We start from the raw sequence: 20,899 nt of genomic DNA, 5'->3' as shown, positions 1-20,899 counted from the left end.
AAAAGGTATCAGAAATTCTTGAAGGTGATAAACCAACTGGGAAGACGAAAAATTGCTGTAGGGAAATTGCTCCCTCCTTTCAAAACTGATTTACTCAAGATTTCATTAATAGTAATTGAAATTTCTAAAAACGGTTATAACGGTTCAATAAATAAGATAAGAACTTTATTAACGTGTCAAAGTCGCTAGCATACAAAAAAGACTAACTTTATCGACCTGAACGGTGCGAAATCTAGAACAAATTAAGGCCAACACCTAAACTTTGTTTCAGCACTACAAACGCCAATGAACACAATCAGTCAGAACTACCATGTGCCTGGGCGTATCATTGTAGCGGCTTCTAATCTCGATTTTGTTCTTTCCACTGATTTTGAACCAAAATTGGCGCGACTACTTGGTTAGAGCATTCTACACAATTCTCATATCTACTGATGTCAGTGATGATTTTCTACACCTTTACCGAACATTACTAACTCACCATTTCATTCAGGCTAAGATTCCATTTGTACTGCATAGTGGCCCTGCAAGGAAAGGGTTTACAATCTGCTGTGCAACAGCCGCAAACGCATGAAATCAAAAACATCTCCTAAATAGTCTTTCTTATCTTCGCAGAACAACAGCACAAGTTTGTCTGTCGAGTGACAATATGCCTGGTGATGAATATATGAATTCTCCTCAGTATTTTCTCCTGCTCGTAATCAAAGAACAAACGCACATGTTAAAGAAAAAATCTTTCAGGTTGTCGCCATAAAGAAGTGTCTCATAAGGCAATTCTGACGAGCTCTGTACTGTAGTAATGTTTTTTTGTTTTTTTTTTAACACATTCTTAAAATAAATGTTGCATTATGGAGAAAGAATTGTGGTTAGCAGTGCTATAGAACGAAGTTAATGAACACTAAGTACATTTAATGAACATTAAATTAACAAAATTAGCAAGTACTCGACTCTTAACAAATTCAACTAGACAGCTAAAACAAACCCTCCGTTTTTGCTTTGTTTATATTTGCGGCGTTTTAATTGCTTGAAGATTTACAGTTTTACGGTACCAGTGCTAACTCTTAATTACCACGTGGCGTGGAGGCGTCAAAGAAACTTGCAGCACCAGCAGCACTCGTGGATTATAGCTAAGATTGAGGCTTTTTCAATAAGATTATAAATGTTTCGACACTCACTACTTCTCCGTATCAGCTTCTAAGAGGTTCACAAACTACTGGTGTTATCTGTACAGTTGTGTTTTAGTCTTACACCGAAGGGCGGGTCGCCAGTGAAAGTTCGTATCTGGTGGAATGTTCGCTTTTCACAGCAGGGCCGGAGAACTGTTATCAATTTTTAACTTTGTTTTGGTACCAGAATTTTCACATTCAGTTCTTTACAGATCCCACTAACATTTCTCATATCAAGAAAACTAAATTTATCACATGAAAGTTAAGTAACAAGAGGAGATTTTTAGCTGAAGAAAGGCAATAATTTCCCTGCTTATCAAATGCTTCATGCTTCTTGTTTGGTATCCTTTCCAAGCAGACTTCTGGCAGGTTTACTTTTGTTTTCCAAAGGTGTCCCATTGTTTTTTCTTATTAGATTGTTTTTCATTGTTTGCTGGCAAGGCTTTTTAGTTGAAGAGAAACTGAATGCATTTAGACCTTACTAAAATTGCTTTAAAACTATTTTTCTCTGGTTACCGATACCTTTTCATACGAATTACAATTCCTTCGTGTAATTACTCATCTCCTGAAAAAGTTGCAATAACTTTTATTTTGTCAACGCTAATACGACTAAGAAACATTCTTTTATCTTAAGGGGTAAGTGCTAAGGTGTTTGGAACACACAAACATACATTAAAAAAAGTCAATCAATATGTTTTCAAGCTACTAGAATAGTCACGGAAGAAGCACGTTCAATTGTAGGGGAACCCTGAACCTCTCAAATAAATAAAAGGTACAGTTTATTAACATTTATAATTTTACTTCACACTCAGACCCATAAGGCTCATATTAATGGCGAAATTGTCCCCGATTCTTTGTAATGAATCGCACAAACTCTAACGCTTTAATAAAAACCGTGTGGTTATACGGTTGTGTGGTTTGGAAATTATTGATATATATATATATATTTTACAAAAGGCCGTTTTTCGCACTGAACTGTTTGATTGCCTCAGCAGCGGCACAGGACTCACAAATTCTTGTTGCCTCGAAGGGCCATCATGGTGTTTGGCGCGAGTAAATTACTTTACAGCGAGGTTACGGGACATTCTCTACACGCCAGAAAATCACTGAAAAGTACGATAAAAAGGCTGAATAAAATAATTGTCTCACAGACATATTTTATCTAAGCGCTGAAAGCCAGCGAATCACCATTTTCACTAGATCCCTTTGCTGCGGTTCTGTAACCTTTCTGTAATCTTTTCGTAACCTTACTTTAGCCGATCCCTTTAATTCCACGCAAAATTTATGAATAGCTTTTGTCACCTACATGGCTCTCAACGCTTGCTTCTTCTGTTTGTTCAAAACTACAGTCCAAACATGAAATAGAGCTTTATTAAAAGTCAGAGAAGAAACACATGCTGCTCTACAAGTATCGGCCGTTGTTGTCCGTCAAAAAAATTACACTCCGGCAGCGTTTGGTGTAGGGAATATAAGTTTTGAACAGGCTGCAGTCACTCCAGAGCTTCCTCTCAACAGTTCAGTGCGTTATAACCGTTACTCAACCCTGCTCAGTCTTGCACGGAGTCAACTGGACGTATCCCAAAAGCCTTCCAATCAAGTTTCAGATTCAGTCCTGACAATGTCAGTGAAGTGTTTTCTCATGGAAGACATACTTGTCTTTGGTTAATTCCATTCCATGAAGTCGAGAGAAAGCCGTCGATAGCCGACATAAAGCATTTTTTATCGTCACACTGAACCCAGACTAGTATCTGCACTGATCTAGAATAACAAACCGTGACCTCGATTGTCTCAATCTCATTGATAAAGACGAGGTTTTGTAACAGACAGAGGCAGCAAGAATATCGTCCCATGACATTGTGACGCAAAATCGCCTTTACACGTTGAAATTCAGTAAATGGTAACACTGCTATACACTACTATTGTTTCTTGGGTACGCGGGATTCTGTTATATACCGAAACCAGCAAGTACACTTGCTATTTTTTTTTCTCCAATCCAGGCCGAAGTAGTTCGCCATCTTTCCTCGTAGCACCTGACGGCAGGCTGTGGCAGTGAACGAATCACAAGTACACATATAAGCTATGCACTATGGACCCTTGGGCTAGTTCGGCCTCAAATCGTATCCAACAGACCAACGAGAGATTTTAGTTCAGTCAACGGTAACAAAGTCAAATTATGAATCCATTGTTCATCTAACTCACTCATTCCACTTAGTCATTCTCCATTCACCAAACAAGGGTAACTGTAAACACACCACGGCATCCAAGCAGAACTGAGCTGGAAGACAAGAAGCTTCACTATGATCACCTGGCATGATGATCACAAACCAACTCCGCCATGTCCTCAATCAAGTCAATCACATGACGGCTGTGTGCCTCATGATAAACAAAGGTGCCTTGTAAGCGCATAAAAAGCACTGCACCGCTTTGTTTCACCGAGACGATTGTCTAAGATTTTGGTAAACAAATGCACTGCATCAAAAGAGGTAACCGTAGACGCCGTTGAACTTTCTTTTACAACTGGGCCTCATTCTAGGCCTTGTTACGAAATGGAGTTGAAGGATCCGCTACCTTTCGGCGGGCCAGTTATTGTGCCTTCGACCCGGTGTAGCTAGGTATCTGTCGGTATCTCACAAATCAGGTGAAGGAGTTTAGCTCTAGTCGCAGACCACAAGCGCTACTGTTTGATTTGCTGGGTGAGAGGTTAGGTATCTAAACTTGGGATCAATGTTTGTAAGGATATACATAGAACGAACATGGGTTCTTTGCACTGAAGATTGAATTGTCATTGTAAAATAAACAGAATAAGAAACCTTATGTATAGCTCAGTCGGTCCTGTTGGCAATACAACGCCTTACCCAGTCTCCGAGCGATTTTCTGTATGTATTTAAAACAAGGTTCTTTTATACTCAAACCTCAAGGGGTGTGGCTCCATGTCACTTCTTTCTTTTCTCCTTCATAGTTGATATTGTAAGTTTGCAATAATCACGATCATGGTGGAAAAACTAGTACACGACTTCAAAGCATACGCAACAGCTATCTCGCATGTTTGGAGCATGAGAGAGCAAGGGTAGACGAACGATCGTGAAAGCCGGGACTGTGGGTTTTTAATGGAACTAAAACATCTCGAACAAGAATACAACAGTCACTAAAATAGCAGCCATCTTTGCGTGAGATATGAACCATATTTGTTTACATAAGATTTCCTGAATTCTATTTTGAAATCAGAAGTGTCAGGGCAGTCTTCATTGATATTTTGATAAAGAAAAAAATAAGGAACTTTAAAGTAAAAAAAACTAAGGGCAAGCCACTGTCAAAAAGCCACGCCACTGCCGGAGCATCGCAGTGGCTGTTCCAGCTAAATTCGGTGTGCGTCATCTGTTGTGAAAGACCACTGAGGAAAACCAAACCTTCAAAACTTTATTTTGCACTTTCCACTTAAACCCACAACTAAAAGTATATAAAATTTGTACAGAGCATAACCAATCCTTTGGTCCGCCACAGTTCCAGCTGATCATTAGCATTCCTCGATCAGTTCCTCAGCAGTTTCTTGTTCAGTGGTGATATCTTGGTTTGTATCACCAACTGTGAAAACCAGTGTGACGACAATATAAAACAAAGAAGAATTTTTCTGCACATAAGTTACCGCCATCAACAGCTTTACCTTGGAGAGTGTAAACGCTACACACCACAAGCTGGATAAATAACATCTGTCCTTGAGGGTTCGGAAATTCAACCTTTCCACCAGTTGCGAGTTTGCATTGTCATTTATATGCTCAATTAAATCTTTCCCGCCCCGTCGGTTTTGAAGAGCAACTGTCGAGTGAAAAAAACCCCAGTTCAGAGGCCCAATTAAGATCCTTTCATATTCATTTGTGAGCTCCCAGAAAGGGATGTCTACTATTGTAGTTGAACAACAACTTATGCTCTGTCGAGGCGTGAAACTGCATAAGTCAGCGTGTTTAGACGCTTTTTACTGGTTCAAAAAAAAAAACCCTATTCTTATCTAGTCCTTTACGACGGTCGAGGAAATATACTCAGCACAAAGTTTATGATGAAACCCCGTTGAAGAGCTAATCATTCGGGGACGCCTGAGAGATATTACACATAGGAAGCGGGCGTGAATGAGACAGCAGGTTTGGATCATGGAGATGTCGGGTGCACCAAGCAGCAGCGATTGAGATTTCACTCAAAGTCTACAAACCGACAACAGTCTCCTGGAATGCTCTTTTTTCATTTATGGTGGCTTCATTTTTCCCAGTAAACCACGTTATGTGAATAGATAATGTTGTTATTGGGTTGTGTGACAATAAGGCCCTTGTCACAAGAGAATAATTACGCGCTCTAGTCTAGAGTGTTTTTATGTTGACGTTGTATGTTTTGTCCCGCAAAGTTACTGACAATGTATTTTCTCACTTTTTTCTTGTAAACTAAGTTCCCTTGAATAGCGAATAAATTAAGTCCCAGACACTTCTGGCAGTAGTCATTTATAAGGTGACCCCGTGGTACCTGTAAGAGACTGCTTCATGTCCAGTTTCACTAAAATAGAACAAAATCTTATGCCTTTTCACCTGGGGTTTTCTTTGTGTCACTGTGTTTACATATAGAATGTAAACAAAATTGCTTATTTTGCCCTTCTCATGAAAGTTTTAATCAGGAGATCTGCAAAACACTATTTTAATTTAACGTCGTTCAGACGTCAAATTTTGGCAATCGGTTCTTGGTTGCGATCGCGTTATGTGCTGTCAAATGGAGACGAAATTCGGCAGCTCGAATTAATGCAGACTTCATTGTCCTTAGAGCGACCCCTCGAACTGAAAATTTGCAAGATAAAGAACCAAGTCCTTAGTCTGCAGAGGTAATTTATTCGTCTTTCGTTGCGAATCAGCTGTCAAATTGATTGGCAGTTTCTCAAGGGTCTCATTACTATAATCCAATGAAAGGATGGAAGACTCGGCAGGCTTGGTACAGGACAAAGAGAAAGGCGGGACTCATTCTAACATGTGTCACTTCAATGATGGCTTCTAACGGCGTCGTGAGGGAAACTTTCGTGGACCAATCACAAGAGACCACAGCTCAAATCAATCACGAGCATAGGTGCCAGATCCAAATGGCGCCAAATTACCACCCATCACGAACCAATCCGAATATAATATCCACGTGTCGGTATTCGTTGGCCTATCTCTTGTTTAGTTGTAGTTGTAGGAAAATGGAGGCGGATAGCCCACAGCCCTCAGGAGCCTCCAAAGTCGACCTCCCGAACGATCCAGGGTAAGTTGCTGGCTTCCGTTAGCTGAATTTCAGCCAGCCGGCTTCGTGTTTCTTTCGATCGAAATGATGGTGTGACTTGGGCAAATTTTTTGTGAGCATAAATTTCATCTGCCGTCTGTTCTTCTCCAACAGGAAGATGTTCGTCGGAGGCTTGAGTTGGGAAACTACCGCAGGTTAGGCATTTGTTTAGCCCAGTAAAAACGGTGTGTTCCAGTGCATTCGCTGGACATTATATTTCTCCAAACTCGGCGATTGAGTTTGGTTTTTGCGGCGACAAAATGAGCTGAGATGAGTCACGTTTCAAACAATCGGTTGTGGTTAAGTTCACGGTTCCGTAACGGTCCATTTCTTGTCTGTTTTAGAGGGACTGCAGACGTACTTCAGCAAGTATGGTGACTTGAAGGAGTGCTTAGTCATGAGGGATCCGAACACTAAACAATCAAGGTAAATGATGATAAGGCTGCTGATGAAACACCTTTCCTTCCTTCCAGCTCAGACAGCAAGCGCGATCAGCTTTGTATTGTAAATGGCATGTCTGAAGAATATGCAATATGCAACATAATGATGGTGGCTTCTCTGTTTTTGTATCCATATTGCAGGGGGTTTGGGTTTGTAACTTTTGAAGATCCAGCCGCTGTCGATGCCGTGCTGAAAGCAGGCCCACATGAACTCGACCACAAAAAGGTTTGTACGGCAAATTTGGTAATTATTTTTTTGCGCGCGCCATAGAGATGGATTCGCTCAAGACCAATTTTCACGCTCCATCTGCAAACGTCTGGCGTGTACGTATCCTGATGTGCTCTGGGCATCTAACGCTTCGAATAAACTCCTACAACCGATTATACTACCATATCTTAGCTATCATATTTTAGTTTTCAATTTATGGTCTTTTAGCTGAAGATGTGGCGTATTTTCGCTTAAAGCGATGTTCGTGTCTGGGGAAAATTTAATTCACACGACTAAGCCATTGTAATGTAAAGATGTTTTCCGAGCTTCAATGTAGCGAACTTAACCAACTGCAGGCTGACACCTTGTACATCTTTAACATCCATGCAGATCGATCCCAAAGTCGCCGTGCCCAAGAGACCTCAGCCAAAGGTAAGAACTTGTTACTATTAAGTGCGTTAAATTTAGCGTGGAAGGGTGTTTAAATATCGTGTGATGTCTAGCTCGATCAAAAGATCAGGATTTCGAATTGTTTGCTTGACAACAGAGTTGCAGCGACTTTCGATTTCAGTGAGCGGACACTTTTTTTGATGTAAAGAGCCTTTAAGAACTCCATTGCTAAGTAATGTCGTAAGGTTTCACGCTGTTAAGTCAGCATTTTGAGCGTAATTTGCAAAGCGTTAGCCTTTTCAAGGCCGCCCCAAACGGAAATTCAACGTTCGCAAACCAACTCCGGTCAACGGGAAGGGCAGTTTTATTTCTCGCATGACGCGGCGAGTCATAGGGTTCTCGTGATTTGGGAAGCGAATTTATTCTGTCGATTTAGTAGAACGGCTCAAAACAACATTGTATGCGTAATTGCTGCTCCAACTTGTTTGCTTCGTCACAACGCCCACTCCAAAATAAATTGAGCGAGTGAGTGTAAGAACTGGAAGAACACGCTTACCTCCTACAGTGGAGCGCCCGCTCGAGAGCGCAGTTTATATTCTCACAAACACGCGATATTTTAGGGGTTTTCCCGAACCACCGCTTCGCCGCAGCGCTTCGTTGTGTATTGCAGAATGTTTCTTTTCTTGGTTGTTTTCGGCAAAAATTGAATAATTACTGGTTCTCAAAGCCCATTCTCATAAAGACAACAAAGGAAGCTACTAGTTGAGCTGTGAATCGGTTCACGCGCTGTGTTTTACCACCCTTTCTCTGTAGAATCGTTGACGACACCTCAACCGAGTCCCGCTGGTTCGACCGCACACGCTCAGTGGCTTGAACATAGTATTTTAGCATGTCAACCTCTGAGTAGACCGGTTTCACAATTTATTTTCTGTTAAATAAACAGCGTTTCGTGAGTCTGAAGCCGCTTTGGAAGATTGTTATTTGGCTGGTATGTTTGTTTCGGGTCAAAACAAGTCCGGCTAAACTGTAGATCTTTGTATTGTTTCAAAGGATCTTATGAATAATTGCTTTCCTGGGTGAACGCTCGAGCTGCCATGTCTTGAGCGCCTAAAACGCAGGTTGGACATGGTAATTCAAAAGAAAATATTTCTCAAACTAACATTGCCACCCGAACGTCCATGAATCGAAATCGTTGACTTTTTTTATTCTATTTACAAAAGCGGGAACATTATCTTTGAAATGTGGTTATTTTTATCTACGGACACACTACAAACCAGGTTTCATTTTAATCTTACGAGTTGAAATAATATTGCCCTCGCGTCTGTTCATTAGTCATATTTTGTGACGGACGGCTAGCGGCGGGGATGTCACACAAGCACAGCGAGTCCGTCAATTCGACAAACATCCTTTGCAATACCGCATATCAAGCATTCTCTATCTCCCTACCCCAGAAAACGATAAAATAAACTACTTATTACACAAATCAGACCACAGGTTGTTTTTATCAGGTCGTTTCAAAGTCCTTCTTCACACCTATTTGATGCGAAAGTAAATAGATTCAAATTGCTGTTTCCTGTAAAAGCTATTTAAAGCTGCTCGCTGATTATGAAAGATACATCGTACGCAAAGACGAATTTTCGATTTAGCTCGGGGTAGAAACTGGGGTTTGTTGTGTGACAGCGCAAACAAGGGAAGGCTTCCCGTGTTTTTGAAAAAGAGAATCGTATGATGAATATTCATTAAGAACTACGAAGGTGTCGCAATGTTTTTTCCACAATCGCTCATAAAATCTTGCCAGTATAACTTCTATTTTGAAGTATGCTTTACGCCCAATTTTGAGCAACTGGGCTGTTTCCTCATGAAGGGTTTAGAGTTTCGTTTTGTATTGTAATGAGGATTTTAAATAAACAAATGATGCAATATTGAGCTGTTCTGTTTAAGACATCCACAATAGTTCAGTGGTTGAGAAACTTCCCAAGTAGTAGTACTTAGTTGTTAGTATTAGTACTTAGTAGTTTACAGGGCCTGTAAATATGCTCTGTAGAGAAACACAGCTCATGAAAATGTTGAACAAGAGATAGGTACTTCCTGCCTAAAGAGCTTGTTCCCATAGGTTTGCTAAAACGAAAGACTTCCTTGCAATCTATTCAAAGAATACACTTTGTATAACATGACACCATTTTATGTATTCGGTATAACTTTGCAGGATATATTTTGCTTTTCTTGCATGTTTGCCCTAGATCATTTCTATGCAGACATTGAATAGGTCACCTTTATCAATAGCTGCATGACATTTTGTGGCACAATTATTCATAAACCTTTGCCATCTTGCATTTCAATAACTCATGTTACATTACTCATTATTGTGTGATTGACAATAGTGTGCATTTGAGACCAAACATTTCTGCGACATTATGGTGTCGCATTGTCTTTGCAATTCAACCTAATCTCATTTTCAATTACAAATTCATTTTGCCTTAGTCATATGCTATTTCAGTAACACTGCATAATATCTTTTTTTCTTGCTACCTTTGTCGACATGCTTGTAACCTGCTTAGCTGTAGTAATTTTATGAGGAAAGCAGGCAGTGTCTATGTAACCTTTAACCTCAACAAAAAGAAGAAGTGGGTATTATTACATGGCAACATTAGCTGAGCATTTACATGTATATGTCAAAATTATGTTCTGAATTATACATGCCTGTGAAAAAGACTAACAGCTGCATGACTGCTAAGATGTCCAGAACACTTATTATACAGTTTTTTCCAAAATTCATTTCTACACTTGTGTCATATCAGTCAAGTGGAGTTATTTTCTCATCTTGGTATTTTACTATTTAAGAGATTATATACCCATCAGTGGTGACCAAATTTCTGCTACAAACAATAGATAAGACTTGACCCGATTCTGACCTGCCATTCCGATAAGGCACTTGCTTTTAGACAATGCTAGGGCGTAGCCAGGGCACAGCTCAGTATGTGCAACGCCTAAACCCAGGGCTAGAAAAAAGTGCCATCTGGTGGTCTGGGACAAGTAGATTCTCCTTCTGGGCGAGCACCTTTTCATTCTTACTTGCCCAATGGGCGAGGGATCATCAGGCAAGTCATCTGCCAACTAAATCATTAAAAAAGAACCAACTAAGACTTGCCTGGGACAGTCAATATTTGGGAGCTACTTTTCCCAAGGGCAAGTCGGAATTCAAGTTGTTTTTGCACCCTGCAAACCCCCCACCAATCCAAACCCCCTAGCAATCTACACCCCCCACCAATCCAGCAGTCCACTGATCCACCAATCCAGGCACTTAGTGTTTGTTAATGCCACATTTATAACCACATTATAACATTCATTTTTCAGACAAGACTAAAATAATAATAGCCAAAAATTTAAAACAATGAACGAAAACTGAAGCATCCAAAAATAACTGCCTTTCAAAAACAGGTGAATTCTACTCAGTCAATGGTTTCCTGTTTTGCTGCTGTCCATCACCTCAGTAAACCTCGCAGGACTCAGATGTTTACTTTAATGGGTTTAACAGGGCATGCATGTGGATTGGGATTGGTAGATTTTGATCCATTTTTTTAAAGGTTCTTTTGTTGTCTTTATAATAATGATTGTCGCCAGCCAAAAATGCAATCATTAGTTACGTTTTCAACTTCAGAGTTCATATGTCATTGAAAGGCACAGTAAAATGGCTAAAATAATGTTTGCCTTGAGATTTTCTAAAGATCAAACATATTAGTGAAGCAACTGAAAGTGTGGAATGTTCCATATAATTACATGCTATCAAATCTGTTAGTCATCTGAAGCAACAATTTATGACTTCTTTTTGCTTGAATGGCTGACAAGAATGTCTTGGATGGGTTACCTTTATAAAATATTTGTATCCCGTCTTTAGTTTGACTGTATGGTATGTAAAATTGTTGGAAAAAGTTACCAATAAATCGCTCATTTACTTTTGTTAAAATGACTGAGTAACCTCCCTTTACATAACAAAAGGATGATCATGTCCGAAATGTGCTGAAAAAGGTCCACAACCTGTAGTCTGACTGGGTGTGAAATTTCATGTCTAAAGTAAATGATCAAAAACCATCAAAGTTCAAGTTATTGGCAATCTGACACAAACGACATCATAAGATACATCTCTGCCAAACTTAACCTATGATCAGTTCTTTCTGCAACACGACACTTTGTCCAAGGGAATTTATCATTTGGTTTTGCAATTTGTATTGTTTGGCTTCAAAAAGCATATGAAATCCAATACAGTTAAACTGAATTCCTATAGACAGTTATCTGCAAATACTGTTCACTTTAGAGTGAAACACATTAGCCACTATATAATTATGTAAAACAATGTTGTACTTAACTGCAGTGATCATTCCTCCACTTCATGCAATGTTCATGACCTCATTCATATTCTGTATACAGCACTTATACAGTCAATTGTCCTTGGTTGTGTAACACCAGCTCTGGCACATGAATCTGTATTCAAGTATAAAGTGTACGCCATAAGTAATTATTGATATCAAATGTGTTCTTTCAGATGGTTACAAGAACAAAAAAGATTTTTGTTGGCGGTGTGTCTGCTTCCACTACTGAGGAGGACTTGACTAATTATTTTAAGCAACATGGAGAGGTATGTGGACCTGTCACATTCGTCACAGTAAAGTTACATGCCAAAGCATACCTGTAAGTAAACCAATAATGTCCCTGTTGTAAATCAAGAAAAAGTCTCCCCTTACCAGTCAAATAATAGTCAATCTTGGGAAACTGAAGGGGAAGTTTTGATCAGGTAAACTAATGCTTGGAATTTGCTGTCTTCCTAAATTGATGCCTGGAAAGTCTCTGCTTGAAGCAGTTTTTGACTTTTGCTGAACTCCTGTATTCCTTGAATAATAGCCATCACTCAATTAATCGCCTCCTTCAAATGTAATCACCCCACTGTGGTTCAAATATTACATGTATTTTGAAATAATCACCTCTATTGAATATTTGTCCCCCACCCAATCACTCCCCTTGAACAATCAAACTCACTCTCCTAGCTCTCACCATTGTCCTCTCCCTTTATCTCCCTATATTTCCCCTTTGCTTCACCCCCTCCCTCCCCTGCCAAGAGACTGATTGAGGACTCAAGCTCTGATGCCAGAGATATCGACATTGAAAACCAGTTAAGTTGAGAACACTTACTATAGAATGCCCTTATCAGCTTACATGATTTAATTATTCTAAATGAGGAAATAAAATAAACTGTTTAGGGCACAATTATATCCTTTGGGCAATATTGAAATAATCCCCGAGCCCCCCCCCCCCCCCCCCCCGCTCGCATAATCCCCTTGTTGTGCAAAAAAAGAGAGAAGAATCGCTCACAGCTATTATTCTAGGAAATATGGTAACTACCCTATGTTTTACTGGTCGTGCTGATACATATCTGAAAAGCTGGCAGTAGAATTCACCATACAAACTGTCCTATTCTGGGAGCAAGATTTACAATTAAAATGTTGAAGTTTAAAAGACAGGTTAGCAAATAAGTCCTTATTATTCTGCGAGAGATATGTTTTTATCAGTGAACAAAGCAAAGACCATTAATGGTCTCAGGCACAGATCACGTGCAAAAGGCAACTTCCTTTGTTGTCTCTGTGTCACATCACATGCTGTGACACTGACGTGGTTTCAATACACTGAAAATTTATGCAAGAAATGTGATCATTAATGGTAATAAAAGGATTTGTGAGAAGAGCAGATACAGACACTCAGGTTACTTAATGATAGAGTAGGGTCAGATAGAATTGGATCAGTTTATCTCATTCTTGAAAAAAATACTGGCATCTGCAAAGGAGTTAATTCAAAAAAAAATTTATCTGCAAAGGAGTTAATGGATAAACATTATTTCAAATGCATAACCTAGGATTCCTCAGGCAACCCAATTCACGGGCCTGGTTGCCTGGCATTTGAAATACATACAATCAGGATTTTATTTAATGTTTGATAAACAAAATTATGCAGAGATGTTTTCTACTTACATTGTACCTTCAGGCCTTAGTAACTGGGAACAATGTTACAACACCTAGTGGACACGAACTGAGATTTTATACTTCTCAAATGCCTATTTTTAAGGAAAAGGCAATAAAATACTTATTTTTCCCCAAAGTTTTCATATTCCTATCATTATTCACTTTTATTATTTATTTTTCCAACCTAGGTCTCAGAAGCCAAGCTTATGTATGACAAAGTTACGCATCGACACAGAGGTAAACTGTTAGTTCAACAATCCAATGAATCAAAATGTTATGTACTTTTGATTGTGTGGTTCCAGAAAACATCCATACCCCCACCACGGAGGGAATTGGACATTTCAGAGGGGTGGAGGGGTCAAAGACCCACAAAATCCTGGGGAGAGGGGGCTTGGAAGTTCAATTTAGTTTCCAGATGTCCTTCGATTCAGTACGGATTTAAGTATCGATCTAGCTGTTCAAAATCCTTTCTTACGTTGTAAGTAGATCATTCACATGAAAAAATTGTAGCCTGAATAATTGTATTTGAATCGCATTATATTGGAAATAAATTTTCTCTCTTCAAAAAGCACTTTGGAAGCTAACAAGTGCGAAGAAATGTGTAGAAATGGACATTTCGGAGGGGTGGAGGGGTCAAAGACCCACAAAATCGTCCCAGTCCTTCTTTAGAGTCTCTTCAAATTGGCAACATGACAGTTGTAACATCATCCTCAGCTTGTAATCTTGGCGTTATTTTTGATAAGTGTTTTAACTTTGAGGAACACATAAAATCAATTTGCAAGTCTTCTCATTATCACATAAGAAATATCGCCAAAATCAGAAAGTACATTGACGAGGAGAGTGCTAAAATTGTTGTTCATGCCTTTGTTACTGCGAAATTAGGTAGCTGCAATTCACTGCTATATGGTCTTCCAAAACGTCTACTTTCAAGATTACAATCTATTCAAAATACAGCAGCTCGAGTTGTCACACGTACTAGGAAATTTGATCATATCACCCCTGTCCTAAAACAGCTCCACTGGTTACCAGTTTGCTACCGTATAATTTTTAAAATTCTCCTACTGGTCTACAAAGCTCTCAATGGAATAGCGCCTTACTACATCAGTGAATTACTTAAGTACAACACCTCTCAATGGAAATTAAGATCGTCCTCTCAACACCTTCTGGTGACCCCGAAAGCTAGACTGAAAACATATGGAGAGAGAGCATTTGCTGTGGCGGCACCGAGACTATGGAACTCGATCCCACTTGAACTAAGATCCAGTAGTTCGATTGACATTTTTAAACGGCATTTAAAAACATATCTTTTTAAACAAGCTTTTTAACTCTTTTAATTTTTAGATGATTTTTTAATTTTTTTTTCCCCTTTCCTTTTTTAGCTTTTTAAATATTTTTTTAGTTAATGTAAAGTGCCATGGACAAATAGTGGATTGACGCTATATAAATATTATTATTATTATTATTATTATTATTATTATTATTATTATTATTATTATTATTACCAGTCTACATGAAGTCACTTTGTGGACCAAGAAGCACTGTTGACTACTATAGCCTAGTTTCTTTTCACAGCAGTCTTCGAAGCTGTTGAGTGGCAGTCAATTTCTTTGGTGAAAATTAGTTTCGTTATAAAGATTCTGTTTCAACATTCTTGAAACAGGTGTGAGCGGCAAGAACAAAAGACTGTTTCTGGAATCCTTGCACTCTTTCTTAAGCAAAAACTCCGTAAATGAAAGAGCACCCTTCCCAAGGGTTTACATGTCACCGGTTGCCTCCCTAGGGGGCAATGAACAATAACATCCCAGCTTATTAAAATTCTGTGAATTGCGCGAAATCATCATTCTCTGAAGAAGACTGTAGAAGGCGGTCTAAAATTGAGAGACAATTTTACTTTTTTAGATCTGTTTTAAACGTTTTTTAAAGAACTACGAGCACAGATCGCTCCAACAGTTTTATTTAAAGGTAGAAATGTTACGATTTCACAAACTTGAGAATTTCTTGTTCTTGTTTATCTTTGTCCATTTGTATAATTTTGTTGTAAATTGGTTTTCGTTGCGAGTGTGTTAGCATTTGGGTTCACAATAAAAGTATGTTGTCAATTTCTTCCACACTCATCTCATCAGTCCTTCGACAGAAATTGTACCACATTTACTAAGGGACTTAGTTGTATAGGAAGGTAATTTGACAAGTTACCATTTCATCTATTTCCTTTTAAAACATGTTTAAATAAATTGCTGCTTTTTCATTGTGTGTATCTTCAGATGTTACGATTGATTGATAATGTGCAATGCAGATGGTTAAGTGTTTGGAGTGTTTACTTTTAACTTTAACACACTTTCTAGCCAAAACAGTTTTTTCCAGAGGGTATGGGGGGCATGCATAATACTCGTGGAAATTCCAGAGGGGTGAGGGGTTATTTTTGTGTTCAAAGAATGGAAATTCTGGGGAGGAGGGAGCGCTTACTTTAAATTCCCTCTGTGGTGGGCAAAAAGACCCCTTGAGACTCATTGAGTAGGTCACATGTCAGTGAATGTGCAAGCTGTGACATAGGCAGTGTTTTTGCCAGAGCACACCATTGTGGGAATCCTGCGCTGCAATCAGAGATGGCCCCCAGAAAAACGAGAAAGGGGCCAATTTCGCCCTTTCCTTTTACAAGACTCCGTGCTTAACACACGCATAGTATTTTAAAAGCCATCCCAGGGCTCAAAATTGTGACGATATGGTCGCCAATGCAACTAATATTTCATCCTTGGCAACCAAAAATTCTGGTTTAGTCGCCATAATGCTGACTACATTTCTTTGTGTTGACAATCAATAACTGCTATTTTGTCACACATTATGTCCTTCTAGAAAATCATATTGAAAGATTGTTGCTTCTAAAACAATCAACATAAGAAAAGAAGTCAATCTGTCCTTTTGCTTTGCTGCAATATTGATTCGTGTATGAAATTGCCCTACAATGCATTGCAAACCCTTGATCATTGACTACTTCGTGTATGCCTAAGGATTGTTCTCTTGTAATGCACAGATCCTTCATACTAGTATCTGATTCAAAAGAAACTTTATTGAGTTGAAACACTTCAAAAAGCACTAATTCAATTTTATCATAGACCCTCATAAACTGCTTTATTTTCCCTGGTACCCTGATGCATTTTTTCCTTCTGTAGCTTTCAATTTATTGGCCCCTTTCCTAAAAAATTGGCCCCTGAAAAAGGTCTTCAGGGGCCACTTTGGCCCTCAAGTAAAATTTTCTGGCTGAAACACTGCATAGGCCACTCAATTCCATTCCCTATCAACAAATCAGATGTGAGAAGATAAATCGTTCATAAGGAACAGAATAAAACTGTCAGGCCAAATAATTATTCTGTGTAAATCCATGGACATCTTGCCTGAAATTTGGGCACCAGTCATCCTGCTAGCCTTTCTATTGTTGTGTTGCAAAAAAAGGCATTCTGCCAGCACAGAATTCTAGTCTGTGATTTCTCAAATGCATTGAGATGATATAAAAACAAGAAGATCTTTTAGATCTTATAACCGCACTTTTAAAATTTAACTGTTTGCTTAGCACTACCGTCGGAATGTAGTGCACATTTCAAAGCAGTCATTGATTCTTTTCTTACTGTAGACATCACATCACTTGATCAACACAAACTGTATTATTGCACCATCAGTGGTAGCCGTTGACAAATCTCCGATGACGTAATGGTCCTAATCTAGAACTTTCTTCGGGATATGTATGGTCATGAACGATATGAACCACACGATAATAACACTATTAACAACACCTTTCTTTCTTTAAAGACATGATTAAATTTGATTGGTGTTTTCCATGAGTAAAGGGCTAGCAAAGTAGTCACACAAGTCATGTAATTTAATAATGAAACTCTATCCCGACTGATGTATCAATTTTGGTCAGTCCAGTGGCTACAGATTGAAAACGTAACAGAAAATTGGCGTTACTTTCGATTCTCACCAAATTTGGACAGTGGGGAGATCTCATCATTAGCCAATTACAGGCCATTTTTCAGCTCTTTTCGTCACATCCTCCCCCCTCGGGAGAATTTTGTCAAGTTAGCTAATTTAGTATGCAAGCCACCGTAATGGTGATCGCTGTCGGCGAAATGTTTATTTACTCAAAATTGGGGCAAAATCTTTTGGAGATGGAAGTCAGGACACTTGTAAGGATACAGAAAGTAATATGGGACCAGTTGGTGGCTTCTAAGGCTGAATTTATCCAGAAGTAAGCTGTATTTTCGTTTTCGTGCTGAAAGCCACGCGGTGAAATATTATCGGTTTGTTCTGCTGTCTTGTTCTGTTTTTTCTCTTGGTCATTTTTGTAGCCTGCTGAGGCCATTCTTTTGTCTAAATGAGTTGAAAAAAGTTCGAAAAAGATGTTCCCATTCAAGTTTAAGCTCTCAGGCGATAATTCTGGAGTTTTTTGGCTGAAACGTCGGCTTTGTTATGCTTGTGTTTTTCGGTTGCTATGGGCGACCGTTGCTCCCTTTGTTAGGTCAAGTCTGGGGAGTGAGGTCACAAAAAATTCTAATTAATTCTGGTTTTGTTCGATTTCGCTGAAATTTTAGCACGATAAAGCTGGATTGTTAAGGAATAGATTTACCTTCTGCCGATGTGTGGAGGCTATTAACGCTAAAGTGATATATCGCTTCGATGTCAGGGTTTTGAAGAGATTTTTTTGCAATGTGTAGGTTCAGCGTGATTTTGTAATCTGAGATTTCCGTTGACCCTGAAGAAACAAGGTTTGGCGAGTAAACATTACAGATTGCGTAATTCAAAGTTGGCCGAGTGGAGATCTGCGTCTGGTCTCCGACAAAAAAGAAATAAAAAAAAATAAACCAAGGGTAGAACATGAACCGCGCTTGGCCCATGGCCGCGCGGTTAATGAAAATGTACTTTATACTTCATGCACAGTTCAGTCAGAATGTACTTGAAAATGGAACTGTAATGAGAAATCTCATCTCAATTGTCATGTTTTCGCAACTGACTAGTATATAATTTTTAAAGGCATATTCCATGCAAGAGTCATCTGCACGCTTTTAATTGTTTTATTTACAATGGAATCCCTTTAACTTACTCAACATTCTTTATGTCAGAAAACAAAATATCTTCCTTCTACTTAATGCTTTTGCTTCAAAGATCTCTGACTATAAAGCCCATGTTGGTATTCCACTCTTGAAATAAAAATACTAATAACAGAATTTTTTTTTTAATTTGAAGGTTTTGGTTTTGTAACTTTTGAAAGTGAAGATGCTGCGGAAAGTGCCTGTGAGGAACAGTTCCATCTGATCAACGATAAAAAGGTAACTGAGACGGTTTTACATTTATAAGACTATTTAAAGTGCCTATGAAGTAAAAAATAATTGCTGTGCATTTGAAAGGCTTTTCAAAGTAAAGAAGAATGGCGTTTTTCTTTTTGGAGTATCTTTTTTTGTTTTAGAGATATTTACATTTTTGCAAGCCTGCAAATAACAGTTGGTCATCGGACAATTGTCCGGTAAATTTGAGGTTTTAACAGGTAAAAGCTTAGCCTGGTCGGACACTCTGACCGGGCATTTCTGCTAAAATGAAAAATATTTTAACTGGAAATTTGTGGCTGAATATGGGACAAGTTATTTTGTTATACTGCCACACAATACCATGCAAAAAAGCTTTGTTATCGGTTTTGTTTTTATTCCAATTCTAAGAATTTTATCTCGCGCAGTGTGTCGTCTCAAATGTTATAATTATGTCGAATTGTAAACACATCACATCAGCACCACTATCCCTACATGTTAATTTACGCATTTTGCAGTGGCGTTGTGAAAGATCGTGAAGCCCCATTTAGTCTGAATTACGTTCATCTGAAAAACTACTAAAAACTGAGGTCTTATGTAATTACTCGTTGTTTGTTGCTACCAAGTGTTGTGGAATTAATTTTCAGTCATAATACATTGATCTGATTATAATAGTATGGAAATTGAATACACGACCCAAATACTCACGTTTCGTTTATCTGAATGCAATCGCTTCCAAAAACTTTAAAACCTCTAAAACGTAACCAAATGTTTTTCTAGTCCGTATGATCAAAAATCAGTTTAATTTTTAACTCTTATAGTTTTTTTTACGTCTGTCAGTGTGGTTGAAATATACATGTAGTTTCCGTACCACAGAAATGTTTTCGTGAAAAGCGTGAATGTACAGATTAGTCATGCTTTATAGTCACGACCACCTCCAATTCCACATTTTAAATAATTACGCAAATTTTTTATTCGATTGACCCCAAAAACATCCAGAGGAAACTTGCTTTCAGAAAAAGTCGAAGAATTCATTTCAGCCAATTTTCAAGTCTCTGAATGTCCATGCAGGAGATTGTTTTATCGCTTTTCCCGTTTTCCCTAGATGTTTTGGGAAACTTGTTACATTGGAAACGCTTGTGTGACTAGGGGTATAAACGTTTGTAAATTTGTCAATTTTCAACAGGTAAAATAATACCAGAAGTAATGTAAAGGTCCTCTTGCTGGTGTTAGTAGCGATTTTACACTCAGTTGACTTATAAGCTTTTCAAATTTACAACCAATATTTTGGCGAAGAGTCTACACTAAAATACCAAAATGTCTCAAATGTCTCTTTTTAATTTCTAACGACAAACAATTTTTTTTGTCCGACCAGACTGGCTTTTTGTCAGGTCAAAACTGGTCCTTGTCCTGACAAATGACCTGCCTATAGACAAAAATAATATTATTTGAAGGCTTGTTTTTGTATTATGCAAATGAGGAAAGTGATGACGTCATAGGTGGTTCCACTAAAACAGTTCAACACTCAAGCAAAAATATCTCTAGAAATATTAGAGCAATGTTCTTTAAACTTGGCACCAGAAATGTACATCACAAAAGAAACAAAATGACACCTGCCGTGCCGTCGCTGCTGATCCTGTTTTAATTAAGACTAAAATTCCCAGATTTTATCTCAACAATCTAATGGGAAGAGGTAAGACAATATGGGAGCCATGTGTGTTCTGAGCAAGACCCTCTGTCCTTATTTAAAGGGTTGCAAATTGGCATATTTGGTTTTTCACAGAAAGAGACTGGAGCCAAGAGTGTTGCCATGGAGGTGTCATTCTATTTCTTTTGTGATGTACATTTCTGGTGCCAGGTTTGAAGAACTCTGCTCCAATATTTCTAAAGATATTCTCGATTCAGTGTTTTACTGTTTAAGTGGAACTGTTTATGATGTCATCACTTTCCTCATTTGCATAATACAAAGATGTAAATATCTCTAAAATGAAAAAAGATATTCCAAAAAGGAAAACACCATAAGGATTGTTCTTTACTTTGAAAAGCCTTTCAAATAAGCAGTAATTTTTTTTTACTTCATGGGCACTCAGAATGTGCCTCTCAGAATTATATA

At 38.5% G+C, this 20,899-nt stretch overlaps 1 protein-coding gene and 1 long non-coding RNA gene across 5 annotated transcripts in view; both read left to right on the top strand.

The window, feature by feature from the left end:
* The first annotated feature begins 2,731 nt into the window (after nt 1-2,731).
* On the top strand, nt 2,732-4,074 carry LOC149097234 (uncharacterized). Its single transcript, XR_016204378.1, has 2 exons — nt 2,732-3,060; nt 3,161-4,074. It is a non-coding gene; the product is annotated as an uncharacterized LOC149097234 (long non-coding RNA).
* A 2,181-nt stretch (nt 4,075-6,255) lies between these two features.
* The window catches only part of LOC110046231 (RNA-binding protein Musashi homolog Rbp6-like), a 32,290-nt gene continuing 17,646 nt past the window's right edge, over nt 6,256-20,899 (top strand). For all 4 annotated transcript variants that reach the window (XM_020751915.2, XM_020751914.2, XM_020751916.2 and 1 more), the window contains exons 1-8: nt 6,256-6,431; nt 6,564-6,604; nt 6,794-6,875; nt 7,031-7,115; nt 7,488-7,529; nt 12,028-12,120; nt 13,684-13,732; nt 18,731-18,813. In XM_020751915.2, coding sequence (XP_020607574.2) covers nt 6,271-6,431; nt 6,564-6,604; nt 6,794-6,875; nt 7,031-7,115; nt 7,488-7,529; nt 12,028-12,120; nt 13,684-13,732; nt 18,731-18,813 — 636 coding nt within the window. In that variant the 5' untranslated portion in view covers nt 6,256-6,270. The remainder of the gene's footprint in view (nt 6,432-6,563; nt 6,605-6,793; nt 6,876-7,030; nt 7,116-7,487; nt 7,530-12,027; nt 12,121-13,683; nt 13,733-18,730; nt 18,814-20,899) is intronic.

The sequence above is a fragment of the Orbicella faveolata genome, unplaced genomic scaffold, assembly GCF_042242905.1.
Source record: "Orbicella faveolata isolate gen_17 unplaced genomic scaffold, um_ofav_v1 contig_47, whole genome shotgun sequence".
NCBI lineage: Eukaryota > Metazoa > Cnidaria > Anthozoa > Scleractinia > Merulinidae > Orbicella > Orbicella faveolata.
Note: the sequence above shows the minus strand (reverse complement) of the source record. Positions and strands in the feature narration are given on the sequence as shown.